The sequence below is a fragment of the Coturnix japonica genome, unplaced genomic scaffold (assembly GCF_054131305.1).
Source record: "Coturnix japonica strain WE unplaced genomic scaffold, WE-NBRP24 Scf058, whole genome shotgun sequence".
In the NCBI taxonomy this organism is placed as follows: Eukaryota; Metazoa; Chordata; class Aves; order Galliformes; family Phasianidae; genus Coturnix; species Coturnix japonica.
The window spans coordinates 971103-993037 of NW_028188961.1; the positions used below are offsets into that span (position 1 = coordinate 971103).

General features: G+C 54.2%; 1 protein-coding gene across 44 annotated transcripts in view; it reads left to right on the top strand.

Moving 5' to 3' along the window:
* Positions 1 to 21935, top strand: part of LOC146751972 (uncharacterized) — a 24465-nt gene continuing 2530 nt past the window's right edge. Inside the window, exons 1-13 of one of the 44 annotated variants that reach the window (XM_085533281.1) lie at positions 6 to 415; positions 3011 to 3271; positions 4472 to 4810; positions 6309 to 8348; positions 10373 to 10480; positions 11896 to 11938; positions 13635 to 13705; positions 14871 to 14960; positions 16510 to 16557; positions 18083 to 18121; positions 18214 to 18276; positions 19566 to 19625; positions 20245 to 20313. In XM_085533281.1, the coding sequence (XP_085389407.1) occupies positions 181 to 415; positions 3011 to 3271; positions 4472 to 4810; positions 6309 to 8348; positions 10373 to 10480; positions 11896 to 11938; positions 13635 to 13705; positions 14871 to 14960; positions 16510 to 16557; positions 18083 to 18121; positions 18214 to 18276; positions 19566 to 19625; positions 20245 to 20313 (3466 nt within the window). In that variant the 5' untranslated portion in view covers positions 6 to 180. Of the gene's footprint in view, positions 416 to 3010; positions 3272 to 4471; positions 4811 to 6308; positions 8349 to 10372; positions 10481 to 11895; positions 11939 to 13634; positions 13706 to 14804; positions 14961 to 16509; positions 16558 to 18082; positions 18122 to 18213; positions 18278 to 19565; positions 19626 to 20244; positions 20314 to 21935 lie in introns of those variants that run through there. The other 43 variants (XM_085533277.1, XR_014941063.1, XM_085533294.1 and 40 more) reach the window with 43 other exon arrangements.

The following is a 21935-nucleotide window of genomic DNA, read 5'->3' on the forward strand; positions in this document are numbered from 1 at the left end:
GGCCAGTGCCCCATAGAGTGCCAGTTATGGGGCCAGTGCCCCATAGGATGCCAGTTATGGGGCCAGATATGGGGCCAGTGCCCCATAGAGTCTAATTATGGGGCCAGATATGGGGCCAGTGCCCCATAGAATGCCAGTTATGGGGCCAGATATGGGGCCAGTGCCCCATAGAGTCTAATTATGGGGCCAGATATGGGGCCTGTGCCCCATAGGGAATCAATGGGGCGGAGTTGGGGCCTTGTTGGCACCTGTGGGGTCCCCAGGGACCCCCCCATTTTCACGCCCCATAGCCCCACATTGACGTCACTTCCTGGCCCTATATGGGACCCTATAGCGATGGCGGCCATGACGGCGCTGCTCTGCCTTATGGGCTTTGGGGCCACTTATGGGGTGACCCTAAAAGCAACGGCTACCGGTCAGTTATGGGGCGCTATGGGGGTCTATGGGGTATCTATGGGGTCTCTATGGGGTCTATGGGGCTCTATGGGGTTCTATGGGGTCTCTATGGGGATCTATGGGGCTCTATGGGGCTCTATGGGGTCTCTATGGGGTTCTATGGGGCGCTATGGGGCGCTATGGGTCTCTATGGGGTTCTATGGGGCTCTATGGGGTTCTATGGGGTCTCTATGGGGTTCTGTGGGGCTCTATGGGGTCTCTATGGGGTTCTATGGGGCGCTATGGGGTCTCTATGGGGTTCTATGGGGCTCTATGGGTCTCTATGGGTCTCTATGGGGTTCTATGGGGCTCTATGGGGTTCTATGGGGTCTCTATGGGGTTCTGTGGGGCTCTATGGGGTCTCTATGGGGTTCTATGGGGCGCTATGGGGTTCTATGGGGTCTCTATGGGGTTTTATGGGGTCTCTATGGGGTCTCTATGGGGTTTCTATGGGGATCTATGGGGTCTCTATGGGGTTCTATGGGGCGCTATGGGGTTCTATGGGGTCTCTATGGGGATCTATGGGGTATCTATGGGGTCTATGGGGGTTCTATGGGGCTCTATGGGGTTCTATGGGTCTCTATGGGGTTCTATGGGGTCTCTATGGGGTCTCTATGGGGTTTCTATGGGGATCTATGGGGCTCTATGGGGTTCTATGGGGTCTCTATGGGGTTCTATGGGGCGCTATGGGGTTCTATGGGGTCTCTATGGGGATCTATGGGGTCTCTATGGGGTTCTATGGGGCGCTATGGGGGTTCTATGGGGTTCTATGGGGCTCTATGGGGTTCTATGGGGTCTCTATGAGTCTCTATGGGTCCCTATGGGGTTCTATGGGGTTCTATGGGGTCTCTATGGGTCCCTATGTGTCTCTATGGCTCTCTATGGGACTCTATGGTGTTCTATGGGGCTCTATGGGTTCTTATGTGTTCTCTATGGGGTCTATGGGGTTCTATGGGGTTCTATGGGTCTCTATGGGTCCCTATGGGTCTCTATGGGGTCGTCCCTATATATCCCCTATATCCCCTATATCCCCTATATATCCCCTATATATCCCTATATATCCCCTATATCCCCCTATATCCCCTATATATCCCCCTATATCCCCCCTATATCCCCCTATATCCCCCCTATATCCCCCTATATCCCCTCTATAGGTCCCTGTATGGCCCTATATCCCCTATATCCCCTATATATCCCTATATATCCCTATATATTCCTCTATATCCCCTATATCCCCTATATATCCCTATATATCCCTATATATTCCCCTATATCCCCCCTATATCCCCCTATATCCCCCCATATCCCCTCTATAGGTCCCTATATGGCCCTATATCCCCTATATATCCCCTATATCCCCTATATATCCCTATATATCCCCTATATCCCCTATATATCCCCTATATCCCCTATATCCCCTATATCCCCCCTATATCCCCCTATATCCCCTCTATAGGTCCCTATATGGCCCTATATCCCCTATATCCCCTATATATCCCTATATATCCCTATATATCCCCTATATCCCCTATATATCCCTATATATCCCTATATATCCCCTATATCCCCTATATATCCCCTATATCCCCTATATCCCCTATATCCCCCTATATCCCCCTATATCCCCTCTATAGGTCCCTATATGGCCCTATATCCCCTATATCCCCCTATATCCCCTATATATCCCTTTATATCTCCCCACATCCCCTATATCCCCCTATATCCCCTATATATCCCTCTATATCCCTCTATATCCCCCTATATCCCCCTATATCCCCCCTATATCCCCCCATATCCCCCCAATATCCCCCCATATCCCCCTATATCCCCCCCATACCCCTCTATATCCCCCCATATCCCCTCTATATATCCCTATATGGCCCTATATCCCCTATATATCCCTATATATCCCCTATATCCCCCCTATATCCCCCTATATCCCCCTATATCCCCCTATATCCCCCTATATCCCCCCCATACCCCCCTATATCCCCCTATATCCCCTCTATAGGTCCCTATATGGCCCTATATCCCCTATATCCCCTATATCCCCTATATATCCCCTATATATCCCCTATATCCCCTATATATCCCTATATATCCCCTATATCCCCTATATCCCCTATATATCCCTATATATCCCTATATATTCCCCTATATCCCCCTATATCCCCCCCATACCCCCCTATATCCCCTATATCCCCCTATATCCCCCCTATATCCCCCTGTATCCCCTCTATAGGTCCCTATATGGCCCTATATCCCCTATATCCCCTATATATCCCTATATATCCCCTATATATCCCCTATATCCCCTATATATCCCCCTATATCCCCCCTATATCCCCCTATATCCCCTATATATCCCCTATATCCCCTATATCCCCCTATATCCCCTATATATCCCCCCTATATCCCCCTATATCCCCCCTATATCCCCTCTATAGGTCCCTATAGGTCCCTATATCCCCTATATATCCCTATATATCCCCATATATCCCCTATATCCCCCTATATCCCCTATATATTTCTATATATCCCCTATATCCCCTATATCCCCCTATATCCCCTATAGGTTCCATCGTGCTCCGCTGTGACCCCGCCCTCCTCGGTTCCCCCCCCCTCTCCCTCCCCCCCCGGTTACGTTGGACACGAGTGGGCGTGGCCGAGCCCCATCCCCTCCTCCTATTGGCCGTCGGTCGTGGGAACGGACCAATAGGGTTAGGAGTAGGCGGGGCTTTAGTGTTACCCCGCCTCCGGCTCAGCCAATCGGGACCTTACGTTTGTCGAGTGGGCGGGGCCGAGAGGAGAGCGGTGGTGAATGTGGTGGGAGGAGGTGAGTTAGAATAGGGGGGGGGGAATTATGAATGAATGAGTGAATGAATGAATGAATGAATGAATGGGGATGAATGGGGATGAATGAATGGGGGGAAATAATGAATGGGAATGAATGAATGGGGATGAATGGGGGAATGAATGGGGGAAATGGGGGAAATATGGGGAAAAATGGGGTAAAATGGGGAAAATATGGGGAGAAATGGGGAAGAATGGGGGAAATATGGGGAAATGTGGGGGAAAATTGGGAAAATATGGGGAGAAATGGGGAAGAATGGGGGAAATATGGGGAAATTAGGGGGAAAATGGGGAAGAATGGGGGAAATATGGGGGAAAATGGGGGAAAATGGGGAAAATATGGGGGAAAATGGGGGAAAATTGGGGAAAATGGGGAAAAATGGGGAGAAATGGGGGAAATGTGGGAAAAATTGGGGAAAAATGGGGAAAATATGGGGAGAAATGGGGGAAAATGGGGAAAATATGGGGGAAAATGGGTGGAAATGGGGAAAAATGGAAAGAATATGGGGGAAAATGGGGAAAATATGGGGAAAATATGGGGGAAAATAGGGGGAAAATGGGGGAAAATGGGGAAAATGAGGAAAATATGGGGAGAAATGGGGAAAATATGGGGGAAAATGGGGGAAAATGGGGAAAATATGGGGAGAAATGGGGAAAAATGGGGGAAATATGGGGAGAAATGGGGAAATGTGGGGGAAAATTGGGAAAATATGGGGGGAAATGGGGAAAATATGGGGAGAAATGGGGAAAATATGGGGGAAAATGGGGAAAAATGGGGAAGAATGGGGGAAAATGGGAAAAATATGGGTAAAAATGGGTAAAAATGGGTAAAATATGGGGGAAAAATGGGGAAGAATGGGGGAAATATGGGGAGAAATGGGGAAAATATGGGGGAAAATAGGGAAAAATGGGGAAAATATGGGGGAAAATGGGGGAAAATGGGGAAAATGGGGAAAATATGGGGAGAAATGGGGAAAATATGGGGAAAATGGGGGAAATGTGGGAAAAATTGGGGTATATATGGGGAAAATTGGGGTAAATTGGGGTAAAATGGGGAAAATTGGGGTAAAATTGGTTAAAATGGGGTGGTACCAATAGGAGGGAAGGTGGAAATGGGCAGGAAAATAAGCAAAAAGACCCAAATAACCCAAAATTTACCCCCCCCCCCCCCCCCCCTCCATAGAGAAGCTCTTTGTGGCCGCCCCCATTGGATCCAATGTGACGCTGCGCTGCCCCGTGGCCACGCCCCCTTCGGAAGCCACGCCCACAAATGGCTCCGCGGCCACGCCCCCTTTGGAGGCCACGCCCATTCATGAGGCCACGCCCCTTTACGAGGCCACGCCCCTTTACGAGGCCACGCCCCCCGCCCGTTGGTTCCACCGGGGCCGCCCCATTCATAAAGAGAAAGGGGCGTGGCCTGAAGGGGCGTGGCTTCGGTTAGGACCAATCAGAAACGTCGATGCCGGTCGTTACGATTGTGCTATTGGTGAAAGAGCCGGAACCGTTCACGTGGTGTTGGGAGGTCAGAGGTCCCTATGTGTCTCTATGGGTCTCTATGGGTCTCTATGGGTCTCTATGTGTCTCTATGGGTCTCTATGGGTCTCTATGGGTCTCTTTGGGTCCCTATGGGTCTCTATGGGTCTCTATGGGGCTATGGGGTCTCTATGGGTCTCTATGGGTCTCTATGGGGTCTCTATGGGGCTCTATGGGGCTCTATGGGGCTCTATGGGTCTCTGTGGGTCTCTATGGGTCCCTATGGGTCTCTATGGGTCCCTATGGGTCTCTGTGGGTCTCTTTGGGTCTGTATGGGGTCCCTTTGACTCCCTATGGGTCCCTGTGGGGTCTCTATGGGGTCTCTATGGGTCTCTATGGGTCTCTATGGGGTCACTATGTGTCTCTATGGGGTCTCTATGGGTCTCTATGGGGTCTCTATGGGTCTCTACGGGGCTATGGGGTCTCTATGGGTCTCTATGGGTCTCTATGGGTCCCTATGGGGTCTCTATGGGTCTCTATGTGTCTCTGTGGGGCTATGGGGCTCTATGGGGTCTTTATGGGGCTCTATGGGGTCACTATGGGTCTCTATGGGGCTCTATGGGGTCTCTATGGGGCTCTATGGGGTCTCTATGAGGCTCTATGGGGTCTCTATGGGGCTCTATGGGGTCTCTATGGGTCTCTATGGGGCTCTATGGGGTCTCTATGGGTCTCTACGGGGCTATGGGGTCTCTATGGGTCTCTATGGGTCTCTATGTGTCTCTATGGGGTCTCTATGGGTCCCTATGGGGTCTCTATGGGGCTCTATGGGGCTCTATGGGGCTCTAAGGGGTCTCTATGAGGCTCTATGGGGTCTCTATGGGGCTCTATGGGGTCTCATGGGGCTCTATGGGGCTCTATGGGGTCTCTATGTCTCTCTATGGGGTCTCTATGGGTCTCTATGGGGCTGTGGGGTCTCTATGGGTCTCTATGGGTCTCTATGGGTCTCTATGGGGTCTCTATGGGGCTCTATGGGGTCTCTATGAGGCTCTATGGGGTCTCTATGGGGTCTCTATGGGGCTCTATGGGGTCTCTATGGGGTCTCTATGGGGCTGTATGGGGTCTCTATGCGTCTCTGTGGGGCTATGGGGCTCTATGGGGTCTTTATGGGTCTCTATGGGTCCCTATGGATCTCTATGGGTCTCTATGGGTCCCTATGGGTCTCTGTGGGTCTGTATGGGGTCCCTTTGACTCCCTATGGGTCCCTGTGGGGTCTCTATGGGTCCCTATGGGTCTCTATGGGGTCCCTATGGGTCTCTATGGGTCCCTGTGGGGTCTCTATGGGTCTCTATGGGTCTCTATGGGGTCACTATGGGTCTCTATGGGTCTCTGTGGGGTCTCTATGGGTCCCTATGAGTCTCTATAGGGCTCTATGGGGTCCCTATGGAGTCCCTATGACTCCCTATGGGTCTCTATGGGACCCTATGGGTTCCTATGGGGCTTCTATGGGGTCCCTATGTCTCCCTATGGGTCTCTCTGTGTCCCCACAGAGGCAGACTCCCATTGGTCACTTCCGGGTTCGACTCTGGTTGTTCCCTGCGGTCCGACGTCGAATCCCCTCCCCCCACCATCCCGAATCACGTGGTTCCGCTTGAACTTATGGGGCAGGACTTCCGGTGCCGCCATCTTGAAAGGCTGGGCAGCCCCGGGTTATTATGGGGGGGGGGCTGGGTTGGGTCCTATGGGGGGGCTGCACTTATGGGGGCTCAGGAGATCCCAAAGTGGGAGGTACCGATGCGAGTGGGCGGGGCTTAAAGGCTTAAGCCACGCCCCCATTGGCCCGACAGGCCACGCCCCCTTAACCCGTCAATCACAGCCTTTAGGCCACGCCCCCTTAGCCCGTCAATCACTGTCCTTAGGCCACGCCCCCTCTTTAGGCCACGCCCCCTTAGCCCGTCAATCTCAGCCTTTAGGCCACGCCCCCTCTCCAGTCCACGCCCCCTTAGCACGTCAATCACAGTCGTTAGGCCACGCCCACTCTATAAGCCACGCCACCTCCTTAGGCCACGCCCCCTTAGCCCGTCAATCACAGCCTTTAGGCCACGCCCCCTCTTCAGGCCACGCCCCCTTAGCCCGTCAATCACAGCCTTTAGGCCACGCCCCCTCTTTAGGCCACGCCCATCCGACAGGCCACGCCCCCTTAGCCCGTCAATCACAGCCTTTAGGCCACGCCCCCTCCTTAGGCCACGCCCCATCTCCCCGTCAATCACAGCCTTTAGGCCACGCCCCCTCTTTAGGCCACGCCCCCTTAGCCCGTCAATCACAGCCTTTAGGCCACGCCCCTTCCTTAGGCCACGCCCCCTTAGCCCGTCAATCACAGCCTTTAGGCCACGCCCCTTCCTTAGGCCACGCCCCCTCTCCCCGTCAATCTCAGCCTTTAGGCCACGCCCCCTTAACCCGTCAATCACAGCCTTTAGACCACGCCCCCTCTTCAAGCCACGCCCCCTTAGCCCGTCATTCACAGCCTTTAGGCCACGCCCCCTCTATAAGCCACGCCCCCTTAGCCCGTCAATCACAGCCTTTAGGCCACGCCCCCTCCTTAGGCCACGCCCCCTTACTCCGTCAATCACAGCCTTTAGGCCACACCCCCTCTATAAGCCACGCCCCCTTAGCCCGTCAATCACAGCCTTTAGGCCACGCTTCCTCCATAAGCCACGCCCATCCGACAGGCCACGCCCCCTTAGCCCGTCAATCACGGCCTTTAGGCCACGCCCCCTTTATAAGCCACGCCCCCTTAGCCCGTCAATCACAGCCTTTAGGCCACGCCCCATCTACAAACCACGCCCCCTCTCCCCGTCAATCTCAGCCTTTAGGCCACGCCCCCTCTCCCCGTCAATCACAGCCTTTAGGTCACGCCCCCTTAGCCCGTCAATCACAGCCTTTAGGCCACGCCCCCTTAACCCGTCAATCAGATCCTTTAGGCCACGCCCCCTCTTTAAGCCACGCCCCCTTAGCCCGTCAATCACAGCCTTTAGGCCACGCCCCCTTAGCCCGTCAATCTCGGCCTTTAGGCCACGCCCCCTCTTCAGGCCACGCCCCTTTTCCCAGTCAATCACATCCTTTAGGCCACGCCCCCTCCATAAGCCACGCCCACCCGACAGGCCACGCCCCCTTAGCCCGTCAATCACAGCCCTTAGGCCACGCCCCCTCATCAGGCCGTGCCCCCTCTCCCCGTCAATCACAGCCCTTAGGCCACGCCCCTTCCTTAGGCCACGCCCCCTCTCCCCGTCAATCACAGCCTTTAGGCCACGCCCCCTCATTAAACCACACCTTCTCATTGGACAACACCCCTCCTTTAAGCCACGCCCCTTCCTCACGCCACGCCTCCTCTTTGAACCTTGCCCATGTTACATCCTTTCCTATTGGCTGGGATTTCCCTCCCTTCCCGCCTTTAAAGGCGGAAGCTGATTGGACGGGGGGACAGGAAGAGGAAGTGGAGGAGGAGGAGGAAGAGGAAGTGGAGGAAGAGGAAACAGGAAGTGACGTGGGGGGGTACCAGGAAGTGGAGCTGGAAGTGAATGACCCGGATGGTGAGATTATAATGGGGTTATATGGGGTTATATGGGGTTATATGGGGTTATATGGGGTTATATGGGGTTATATGGGATATATGGGGTTATATGGGGGGGATATGGGGTTATATGGGGTTATATGGGGATATATGGGGTTATATGGGGTTATATGGGGTTATATGGGGTTATATGGGGATATATGGGGTTATATGGGGATATATGGGGATATATGGGGTTATATGGGGTTATATGGGGTTATATGGGGTTATATGGGGTTCTATGGGGTTATATGGGGTTATATGGGGATATATGGGGTTATATGGGGGGATATGGGGGGATATGGGGATATATGGGGGGATATGGTGGGATATGGGGTTATATGGGGTTATATGGGGTTATATGGGGGGATATGGGGGGATATGGGGTTATATGGGGTTATATGGGGTTATATGGGGTTATATGGGGTTATATGGGGTTATATGGGGTTATATGGGGTTATATGGGGGGATATGGGGTTATATGGGGTTATATGGGGTTATATGGGGTTATATGGGGTTATATGGGGTTATATGGGGTTATATGGGGTTATATGGGGTTATATGGGGATATATGGGGTTATATGGGGTTATATGGGGTTATATGGGGTTATATGGGGTTATATGGGATTATATGGGGTTATATGGGGTTATATGGGGTTATATGGGGTTATATGGGGGGATATGGGGTTATATGGGGTTATATGGGGTTATATGGGGTTATATGGGGTTATATGGGGTTATATGGGGATATATGGGGTTATATGGGGTTATATGGGGTTATATGGGGTTATATGGGGTTATATGGGGTTATATGGGGTTATATGGGGTTATATGGGGATATATGGGGTTATATGGGGTTATATGGGGGGATATGGGGGTATATGGGGTCATATAGGGGATATATGGGGTTATATGGGGTTATATGGGGTTATATAGGGGATATATGGGGTTATATGGGGTTATATGGGGTTATATGGGGTTATATGGGGTTATATGGGGTTATATGGGGTTATATGGGGGTTATATGGGGTTATATGGGGGTATATGGGGGGATATGGGGTGATATGGGGTTATATGGGGTTATATGGGGGTATATGGGGTTATATGGGGATATATGGGGTTATATGGGGTTATATGGGGTTATATGGGGTTATATGGGGGGATATGGGGTTATATGGGGTTATATGGGGTTATATGGGGTTATATGGGGTTATATGGGGTTATATGGGGTTATATGGGGTTATATGGGGTTATATGGGGTTATATGGGGTTATATGGGGATATATGGGGTTATATGGGGTTATATGGGGGGATATGGGGGTATATGGGGTCATATAGGGGATATATGGGGTTATATGGGGTTATATGGGGTTATATAGGGGATATATGGGGTTATATGGGGTTATATGGGGTTATATGGGGTTATATGGGGTTATATGGGGTTATATGGGGTTATATGGGGTTATATGGGGGTTATATGGGGTTATATGGGGGTATATGGGGGGATATGGGGTGATATGGGGTTATATGGGGTTATATGGGGGTATATGGGGTTATATGGGGATATATGGGGTTATATGGGGTTATATGGGGTTATATGGGGTTATATGGGGGGATATGGGGTTATATGGGGTTATATGGGGATATATGGGGTTATATGGGGTTATATGGGGTTATATGGGGTTATATGGGGATATATGGGGATATATGGGGTTATATGGGGTTATATGGGGTTATATGGGGGGATATGGGGTTATATGGGGTTATATGGGGTTATATGGGGTTATATGGGGAGATATATGGGGTTATATGGGGGATATATGGGGTTATATGGGGTGGATATGGGGGGATATGGGGGGCTATGAGATGGATATGGGGGGATATGGGGGGATATGGGGGGATAATGGGTTCTATAGGGCCTTGCTGGAATCTATGGGGCAGTGATGGGATCTATGGGGCGGAGATGGGATCTATGGGGCAGTACTACCCCCCATTGCCCCCCAGGTCTGTTCCCGGCGCTGTGGGGCCGCGCGGCTCCTTTGGGGTTATTTGCTGCCCTATACGTCGCTGTGGGGTCGGCCGTCGCTGTGGGGCTGTGGAGGCGCCACCGGGGTCAGTGGGGTCACTTGTGGGGCACGGGAGGTCATGGGGCCTCTATGGGGCACTATGGGGCTCTATGGATTGCTATGGGGTCTCTATGGTGATCTATGGGGTTCTATGGGTCTCTATGTGTCCCTATGGGTCTCTATGGGTCTCTATGGTGATCTATGGGGTTCTATGGGTCTCTATGTGTCCCTATGGGTCTCTATGGGTCTCTATGGTGATCTATGGGGTTCTATGGGTCTCTATGGGTCTCTATGGGTCTCTATGGGTCTCTATGGGGTCTCTATGTGTCCCTATGGGGTCTCTATGGGTCTCTATGGGTCTCTATGGGGTCTCTATGGGTCTCTATGGATTGCTATGGGGTCTCTATGGGGTCCTGTGGGTCTCTATGGATTGCTATGGGGTCTCTATGGGGATCTATGGGGTTCTATGGGTCTCTATGTGTCCCTATGGGTCTCTATGGGTCTCTATGGGGTCTCTATGGGTCTCTATGGGGTCTCTATGGGGTCCTATGGGTCTCTATGGATTGCTATGGGGTCTCTATGGGGCTCTATTGGGGTCTCTATGGGGATCTATGGGGTCTCTATGGGGCTCTATGGGGCTCTATGGATTGCTATGGGGTCTCTATGGGGTCCTATGGGTCTCTATGGATTGCTATGGGGTCTCTATGGGGATCTATGGGGTTCTATGGGTCTCTATGTGTCCCTATGGGTCTCTATGGGTCTCTATGGGGTCTCTGGGTCTCTAAGGGTCTCTATGGGGATCTATGGGGTTCTATGGGTCTCTATGGGGTCTCTATGGGGCACTATGGATCTCTACGGGGTCTCTATGGGGTCCCTATGGGTCTCTATGGGTCTCTATGGGGTCCCTATGGGTCTCTATGGGGCTCTGTGGGGTCTCTATGTGTCTCTATGGGGTTTCTATGGGTCTCTATAGGTTTCTATGGGTCTCTAAGGGTCTCTATGGGGTCTCTATGGGGCTCTATGGGTCCCTATGGGGATCTATGGGGTTTCTATGGGGCACTCTGGATCTCTACGGGGTCTCTATGGGGTCCCTATGGGTCCCTATGGGTCCCTATGGGGCTCTATGGGGTTATATCGGGATCTATGGGTCTTTATGGGGCTCTGTGGGGTTTCTGTGGGTCTCTATGGGGCTCTATTGTGTCTCTATGGGTCTCTATGGGGCTCTGTGGGGTCTCTATGGGGCTTTGTGGGGTCTCTATGGGGGTCTATGGGGTCTCTATGGGTCTCTATGGGGTCTCTATGGGTCTCTATGGGGCTCTATTGTGTCTCTATGGGTCTCTGTGGGGTCTCTATGGGTCTCTATGTGTCTCTATGGGTCTCTATGGGGTCTCTATGGGTCTCTATGGGGTTCTATGGGTCTCTATGGGGCACACGAGACCCACCCCCCTCTCTGCCCCACAGCTCGACAGATCCACGCACGGCAGCATCGCCTGTGGGACCGCAGGTGGGGGGGGATCTATGGGGCTGGGATCTATGGGGCTGGGATCTATGGGGCTGGGGATCTATGGGGCTGGGGATCTATGGGGCTGGGGATCTGTGGGTCTGGGGATCTGTGGGGCTGGGGATCTATGGGGCTGGGATCTATGGGGCTGGGATCTATGGGGCTGGGATCTATGGGGCTGGGGATCTGTGGGGCTGGGGATCTATGGGGCTGGGATCTATGGGGCTGGGGATCTGTGGGGCTGGGGATCTGTGGGGCTGGGGATCTATGGGGCTGGGATCTATGGGGCTGGGGATCTATGGGGCTGGGATCTATGGGGCTGGGATCTATGGGGCTGGGGATCTGTGGGGCTGGGGATCTATGGGGCTGGGATCTATGGGGCTGGGGATCTGTGGGGCTGGGGATCTGTGGGGCTGGGGATCTATGGGGCTGGGATCTATGGGGCTGGGGATCTGTGGGGCTGGGGATCTATGGGGCTGGGATCTATGGGGCTGGGGATCTGTGGGGCTGGGGATCTATGGGGCTGGGATCTATGGGGCTGGGGATCTGTGGGGCTGGGATCTATGGGGCTGGGGATCTGTGGGGCTGGGGATCTATGGGGCTGGGATCTATGGGGCTGGGGATCTGTGGGTCTGGGGATCTATGGGGCTGGGGATCTATGGGGCTGGGATCTATGGGGCTGGGATCTATGGGGCTGGGGATCTATGGGGCTGGGGATCTGTGGGTCTGGGGATCTGTGGGGCTGGGGATCTATGGGCTGGGATCTATGGGGCTGGGATCTATGGGGCTGGGGATCTATGGGTCTGGGATCTATGGGTCTGGGATCTATGGGGCTGGGGATCTGTGGGGCTGGGATCTATGGGGCTGGGGATCTGTGGGGCTGGGATCTATGGGGCTGGGATCTATGGGTCTGGGGATCTATGGGTCTGGGATCTATGGGGCTGGGATCTGTGGGGCTGGGATCTATGGGGCTGGGATCTATGGGGCTGGGATCTATGGGGCTGGGGATCTGTGGGGCTGGGATCTATGGGGCTGGGGATCTGTGGGGCTGGGATCTATGGGGCTGGGATCTATGGGGCTGGGATCTATGGGGCTGGGATCTATAGGGCTGGGGATCTGTGGGGCTGGGGATCTATGGGGCTGGGATCTATGGGTTGGGATCTATGGGTCTGGGATCTATGGGTCTGGGATCTATGGGGCTGGGATCTGTGGGGCTGGGATCTATGGGGCTGGGGATCTATGGGGCTGGGATCTATGGGGCTGGGATCTGTGGGGCTGGGATCTATGGGGCTGGGGATCTGTTGGGCTGGGGATCTATGGGGCTGGGATCTGTGGGGCTGGGATCTATGGGGCTGGGATCTGTGGGGCTGGGATCTGTGGGGCTGGGGATCTGTGGGGCTGGGATCTATGGGGCTGGGGATCTGTGGGGCTGGGATCTATGGGTCTGGGATCTATGGGGCTGGGGATCTATGGGGCTGGGATCTATAGGGCTGGGGATCTGTGGGGCTGGGGATCTGTGGGGCTGGGATCTATGGGTCTGGGATCTATGGGGCTGGGGATCTGTGGGGCTGGGATCTATGGGGCTGGGGATCTGTGGGGCTTGGATCTATGGGGCTTGGGATCTGTGGGGCTGGGATCTATGGGGCTGGGATCTATGGGGCTGGGATCTATGGGGCAGACCCATCCCTCTGCCCCATAGATTTCTGCGGGTGTCAGATCCTGGGCCCCACAACAGCTATGGGAACGTGCTCTGCCCCACGGCCCATCCCTGTGAGTGTGCCCCATAGCTGCCCCATAGCGGGCCCCACATCCTGCCCCATAACTCCTCTGCCCTATATCCTGCCCCACATCTCCCCTTCTGCCCCACATCCTGCCCCATAACTCCTCTGCCCTATATCCTGCCCCACATCTCCCCTTCTGCCCCACATCCTGCCCCATAACTCCTCTGCCCTATATCCTGCCCCATATCTCCCCTTCTGCCCCACATCCTGCCCCATATCCTGCCCCACATCTCCCCTTCTGCCCCACATCCTGCCCCATAACTCCTCTGCCCTATATCCTGCCCCATATCTCCCCTTCTGCCCCACATCCTGCCCCATAACTCCTCTGCCCTATATCCTGCCCCACATCTCCCCTTCTGCCCCACATCCTGCCCCATAACTCCTCTGCCCTATATCCTGCCCCATATCTCCCCTTCTGCCCCACATCCTGCCCCATAACTCTTCTGCCCTATATCCTGCCCCATATCTCTCCTTCTGCCCCACATCCTGCCCCACATCTCTGCCCCACATCTCCCCTTCTGCCCCACATCCTGCCCCATAACTCCTCTGCCCCATATCCTGCCCCATATCTCCCCTTCTGCCCCACATCCTGCCCCATAACTCCTCTGCCCTATATCCTGCCCCACATCTCCCCTTCTGCCCCACATCCTGCCCCATAACTCCTCTGCCCTATATCCTGCCCCCCATCTGCCCCATAACTGCCCCATAACTGCCTCAATTTCTGTCCCTTATCTGCCCCACATCCTGTCCCAAATCTCTGCCCCACATCTCCCCTTCTGCCCCACATCCTGCCCCACATCCTGCCCCATATCCTGCCCCATATCTCCCCTTCTGCCCCACATCCTGCCCCATAACTCCTCTGCCCTATATCCTGCCCCATATCTCCCCTTCTGCCCCACATCCTGCCCCATAACTCCTCTGCCCTATATCCTGCCCCCCATCTGCCCCATAACTGCCCCATAACTGCCTCAATTTCTGTCCCTTATCTGCCCCACATCCTGCCCCACATCTCTGCCCCACATCTCCCCTTCTGCCCCACATCCTGCCCCACATCCTGCCCCATATCCTGCCCCACATCTCCCCCCCAGCCCCCCCTGCAGAGCTGGGCAGCCCCATAGGGAGCTCCATAGGGAGCCCCATAGGGAACCCCATAGGGACGCCGTGGGGCAGCGACCCACAGCAACAGGAGGAGGAAGAGGAGGAGGATGAGGAAGGATACGAGCAGCCGGACAGCAGCAACAGCGGTCAGATGTGGGGCGCTATGGGGCGCTATGGGGTGGTTATGGGGCTATAGGGTGGTTATGGGGTGGTTATGGGGTGATATGGGGTGTTATGAGGTGGTTATGGGGTGGTTATGGGGCGCTATGGGGTGATATGGGGTGGTTATGGGGCTATAGGGTGGTTATGGGGTGGTTATGGGGTGATATGGGGTGTTATGAGGTGGTTATGGGGCGGTTATGGGGTGATATGGGGTGGTTATGGGGCACTATGGGGTGATATGGGGTTGTTATGGGGTGATATGGGGTGGTTATGGGGCACTATGGGGTGGTTATGGGGTGATATGGGGTGATATGGGGTGGTTATGGGGTGATATGGGGTGGTTATGGGGTGATATGGGGTGGTTATGGGGCACAATGGGGTGGTTATGGGGCGCTATGGGGTGGTTATGGGTTGATATGGGGTGATATGGGGTGTTATGGGGTGGTTATGGGGCGATTATGGGGTGATATGGGGTGATATGGGGTGGTTATGGGGTGATATGGGGTGGTTATGGGGCACAATGGGGTGGTTATGGGGCGCTATGGGGTGGTTATGGGGTGATATGGGGTGATATGGGGTGGTTATGGGGTGATATGGGGTGATATGGGGTGGTTATGGGGTGATATGGGGTGGTTATGGGGTGATATGGGGTGATATGGGGTGTTATGGGGTGGTTATGGGGTGGTTATGGGGTGATATGGGGTGATATTGGGTGGTTATGGGGCACTATGGGGTGATATGGGGTGATATGGGGTGGTTATGGGGTTATGGGGTGGTTATGGGGCGCTATGGGGTGATATGGGGTGGTTATGGGGCGCTATGGGGTGGTTATGGGGCGCTATGGGGCTCTATGGGGTGGTTATGGGTTGATATGGGGTGGTTATGGGGTGATATGGGATGATATGGGGTGGTTATGGGGTGATATGGGGTGGTTATGGGGTGATATGGGGTGGTTATGGGGTGATATGGGGTGATATGGGGTGGTTATGGGGTGATATGGGGTGGTTATGGGGCGCTATGGGGTGGTTATGGGGTGATATGGGGTGGTTATGGGGCGATATGGGGTGGTTATGGGGCGCTATGGGGTGGTTATGGGGTGATATGGGGTGGATATGGGGCTCTATGGGGTGGTTATGGGGCGCTATGGGGTGGTTATGGGGTGATATGGGGTGGTTATGGGGTGATATGGGGTGATATGGGGTGGTTATGGGGTGATATGGGGTGGTTATGGGGCGCTATGGGGTGGTTATGGGGTGATATGGGGTGGTTATGGGGTGGATATGGGGCTCTATGGGGTGGTTATGGGGCGCTATGGGGTGGTTATGGGGCGCTATGGGGCTCTATGGGGTGGTTATGGGGTGGATATGGGGCGCTATGGGGCTCTATGGGGTGGTTATGGGGCGCTATGGGGTAGTTATGGGGCGCTATGGGGCTCTATGGGGTGGTTATGGGGCGCTATGGGGCTCTATGGGGTGGTTATGGGGTGGATATGGGGCGCTATGGGGCGCTGCCCCACTGATCCCTGCCCCATAGATGGATACGAGAACGAACCAGGAGCATCCACAGCACGGAGCTCTATTGGTGAGTGCTGCCCCATAGAGACCCATGGTGCCCCATAGATACCCCATAGAGACCCCATAGCGACCCCATAGAGCCCCATAGACACCCCATAGAGCCCCATAGAGACCCCATAGCGACCCATAGAGACCCCATAGTGCCCCATAGAGACCCCATAGAGACCCATAGACCCCATAGAGCCCCATAGAGACCCCATAGAGCCCCATAGCACCCCATAACCACCCCATAGTGCCCCATAACCACCCCATAGCCACCCCATAGAGACCCCATAGAGCCCCATAGCGGCCCCATAACCACCCCACATCACCCCATAACCACCCCATAGTGCCCCATAACCACACCATATCACCCCATAAACACCCCTTATCACCCCATAAACACCCCATATCACCCCACACCACCCCATATGACCCCATAACCACCCCATAGAGCCCCATAACCACCCCATAGAGCCCCATACCACCCCATATCACCCCATAACCACCCCATATCACCCCATATCACCCCATAACCACCCCATATCACCCCATAACCACCCCATATCACCCCATATCACCCCATAACCACCCCATATCACCCCATATCACCCCATAACCACCCCATATCACCCCATAGCCACCCCATATCACCCCATAACCACCCCATATCACCCCATATCACCCCATAGCCACCCCATAACCACCCCATAACCACCCCATATCACCCCATAGCCACCCCATAACCACCCCATATCACCCCTTATCACCCCATAACCACCCCATAACCACCCCATATCACCCCATAGCCACCCCATAGCACCCCATAACCACCCCATAGCACCCCATAACCACCCCATATCACCCCATAGCCACCCCATAGCGCCCCATAACCACACCATATCACCCCATAAACACCCCTTATCACCCCATAAACACCCCATATCACCCCATAACCACCCCATATGACCCCATAACCACCCCATAGAGCCCCATAACCACCCCATAGTGCCCCATAACCACCCCATATCACCCCATAACCACCCCATATGACCCCATAACCACCCCATATCACCCCATAACCACCCCATAGAGCCCCATACCACCCCATAACCACCCCATAGAGCCCCATAACCACCCCATATCACCCCATAACCACCCCATAGAGCCCCATAACCACCCCATATCACCCCATATCACCCCATAACCACCCCATAGCGCCCCATAACCACCCCATATCACCCCATAACCACCCCATAGCGCCCCATAACCACCCCATATCACCCCATAACCACCCCATAGCCACCGCATATCACCCTATATCACCCCATAACCCCATAACCACCCCATATCACCCCATAACCACCCCATAGAGACCCCATAGAGCCCCATAGCGGCCCCATAACCACCCCATAGCCACCCTATAGCACCCCATAGAGCCCCATAACCACCCCATAGTGCCCCATAACCACCCCATAGTGCCCCATAGCCACCCCATAGAGACCCCATAGAGCCCCATAGCGGCCCCATAACATCCCTCTGCCCCCCAACAGGGAGCTACGAGAACGACCCCAAATCAGCCCCAGATCCCGGTGAGCGCCCCATAGAATCCAACCCCCATCCAGCCCCACAACTTATGGGGCAGAGCTGACTTCAATGGGGCCGCCCCATTGCCGCCCTATAGCCCAGACCCCGAAGGTGAACGACCCCATAGAGCTGAGCACCGGAGCTGCCAAACTCATCACAGGTAACGGCCCTATAGGGTTATATGGCCCTATAGGGTTATATGGCCCTATAGGATCAGCCCTATAGGGTTATATGGCCCTATAGGATCAGCCCCATAGGGTTATATGGCCCTATAGGGGCACACTGCCCAATAGGATCAGCCCCATAGGGTTATATGGCCCTATAGGGTTATATGGCCCTATAGGATCAGCCCTATAGGGTTATATGGCCCTATAGGGTCACAGTACCCCATAGGATCAGTCCTATAGGGTTATATGGCCCTATAGGATCAGCCCTATAGGGTTATAAGGCCGCATAGGATCAGCCCTATAGGGTTATATGGCCCTATAGGGTTACACTGTCCTATAGGATCAGCCCTATAGGGTTATATGGCCCTATAGGATCAGCCCTATAGGGTTATATGGCCCTATAGGATCAGCCCTATAGGGTTATATGGCCCTATAGGGGCACACTGCCCTATAGGATCAGCCCCATAGGGTTATATGGCCCTATAGGGTTATATGGCCCTATAGGATCAGCCCTATAGGGTTATATGGTCCTATAGGATCAGCCCTATAGGGTTATATGGCCCTATAGGATCAGCCCCATAGGGTTATATGGTCCTATAGGATCAGCCCTATAGGGTTATATGGCCCTATAGGGTCACACTGCCCTATAGGATCAGCCCCATAGGGTCACACTGCCCTATAGGATCAGCCCTATAGGGTTATATGGCCCTATAGAGTCACACTGCCCTATAGGATCGGCCCTATAGGGTCAGCCAGCCCTATAGAATCAGCCCTATAGGGTTAGATAGCCCTATAGGGTCATAGGACCCCATAGACCCCATTGACCCCCATTGGCCCCATTGATCCCATTGGCCCCATTGACCCTATTGACCCCATTGAACCCATTGAGCCCCATTGACTCTATTAACCCCATTGACCCCATTGACCCTATTAACCCCATTGACCCTATTGACCCCATAGACCCCATTGACCCTATTAACCCCATTGACTCCATTGAACCCATTGACCCCATTGACCCCATTGACCCCATTGATCCCATTGACCCTATTAAGCCCATAGACCCCATTGACCCTATTGAACCCATTGACCCCATTGACCCCATTGACCCCATTGACCCCATTGACCCCATAGACCCCATAGACCCCATTGACCCCATAGACCCCATTGACCCCATAGACCCCAAAGACCCCATAGACCCCATTGACCCCATAGACCCCATAGACCCTATTAACCCCATTGACCCCATAGACCCCATTGACCCCATTAACCCCATTGATCCCAGGGCTGCAGCAGGTGCTGTTGGCGGCTCAGCGCTGGGATGGACGCAGTGATGGATCTGCAGGTGGGGGGCTGCCCCATAGCGACCCATAGAGACCCATAGAGACCCATAGAGACCCCATAGAGACCCATAGGGACCCATAGGGACCCATAGGGACCCCATAGGGACCCCATAGCTGCCCCATAGGGACCCCATAGGGACCCCATAGAGACCCCATAGAGACCCCATAGCTGCCCCATAGGGACCCCATAGCTGCCCCATAGAGACCCCATAGGGACCCCATAGAGACCCCATAGCTGCCCCATAGAGACCCCATAAGTGCCCCATAGAGACCCCATAACTACCCCATAGAGTCCCTATGAAGACCCCATAGGGAGCCATTGAGTTCCATTGAGATCCATTGAGACCCATAGAGACCCCATAGAGACCCCATAACTGCCCCATAGCTGCCCCATAGGGACCCCATAACTGCCCCATAGAGACCCCATAGCTGCCCCATAGAGACCCCATAGGGACCCCATAGCTGCCCCATAGGGACCCCATAGCTGCCCCATAGAGACCCCATAGGGACCCCATAGCTGCCCCATTGTCCCCTATGGGGGGCTGGTGGGACCCATAAATGGGGGGGGGGGGAGACAATATGGCACCCCATAAGTGTCCCCCCCTCACCCCACACTTATAGGGTCGCAGCCCTACGAGGAGATGGGGGGCAGCAGGGGGGCAGCAGCACAAAGGGATGGATGTGAGGATGGTGAGATGGGGATATGGGGGGGTTATGGGGTTATGGGGTTATGGGGTGCTATAGGGTGGTTATGGGGTGATATGGGGTGATATGGGGTAATATGGGGTGGTTATGGGGTTATGGGGTGATATGGGGTGGTTATGGGGCTATGGGGTGGTTATGGGGCTATGGGGTGGTTATGGGGTGATATGGGGTGGTTATGGGGGGATATGGGGTGATATGGGGTGATATGGGGTGGTTATGGGGTGATATGGGGTGGTTATGGGGGGATATGGGGTGATATGGGGTGATATGGGGTGGTTATGGGGTGATATGGGGTGGTTATGGGGCGCTATGGGGTGGTTATGGGGTGGTTATGGGGTGATATGGGGTGATATGGGGTGATATGGGGTGGTTATGGGGTAATATGGGGTGGTTATGGGGTGATATGGGGTGGTTATGGGGTGATATGGGGTGATATGGGGTGATATGGGGTGATATGGGGTGGTTATGGGGCTATGGGGTGGTTATGGGGTGATATGGGGTGGTTATGGGGCACTATGGGGTGGTTATGGGGTGGTTATGGGGTGATATGGGGTGATATGGGGTGGTTATGGGGCGCTATGGGGTGGTTATGGGGCGCTATGGGGCGCTATGGGGTGATATGGGGTGGTTATGGGGTGATATGGGGTGATATGGGGTGGTTATGGGGTGATATGGGGTGGTTATGGGATGATATGGGGTGGTTATGGGGTGGTTATGGGGCGCTATGGGGTGGTTATGGGGTGATATGGGGTGGTTATGGGGCACTATGGGGTGGTTATGGGGTGATATGGGGTGGTTATGGGGCGCTATGGGGTGGTTATGGGGGGATATGGTGTGGTTATGGGGCGCTATGGGGTGGTTATGGGGTGATATGGGGTGATATGGGGTGATATGGGGTGGTTATGGGGTGATATGGGGTGGTTATGGGGTGATAAGGGGTGGTTATGGGGCGCTATGGGGTGGTTATGGGGTGATATGGGGTGGTTATGGGGTTATGGGGTGGTTATGGGGTGATATGGGGTGGTTATGGGGCGCTATGGGGTGGTTATGGGGCGCTATGGGGTGGTTATGGGGGGATATGGGGTGATATGGGGTGGTTATGGGGTGATATGGGGTGGTTATGGGGTGATATGGGGTGATATGGGGTGGTTATGGGGTGATATGGGGTGGTTATGGGGTGATATGGGGTGGTTATGGGGTGATATGGGGTGATATGGGGTGATATGGGCTGGTTATGGGGTGATATGGGGTGGTTATGGGGCACTTTGGGGTGATATGGGGTGATATGGGGTGGTTATGGGGTTATGGGGTGGTTATGGGGTGATATGGGGTGGTTATGGGATGATATGGGGTGGTTATGGGGTGGTTATGGGGTGATATGGGGTGGTTATGGGGTCATATGGGGTGGTTATGGGGCACTATGGGGTTGTTATGGGGCACTATGGGGTGGTTATGGGGTGATATGGGGTGGTTATGGGGCGCTATGGGGTGATATGGGGCACTATGGGGTGGTTATGGGGTTATGGGGTGGTTATGGGGTGATATGGGGTGGTTATGGGATGATATGGGGTGGTTATGGGGTGGTTATGGGGTGATATGGGGTGATA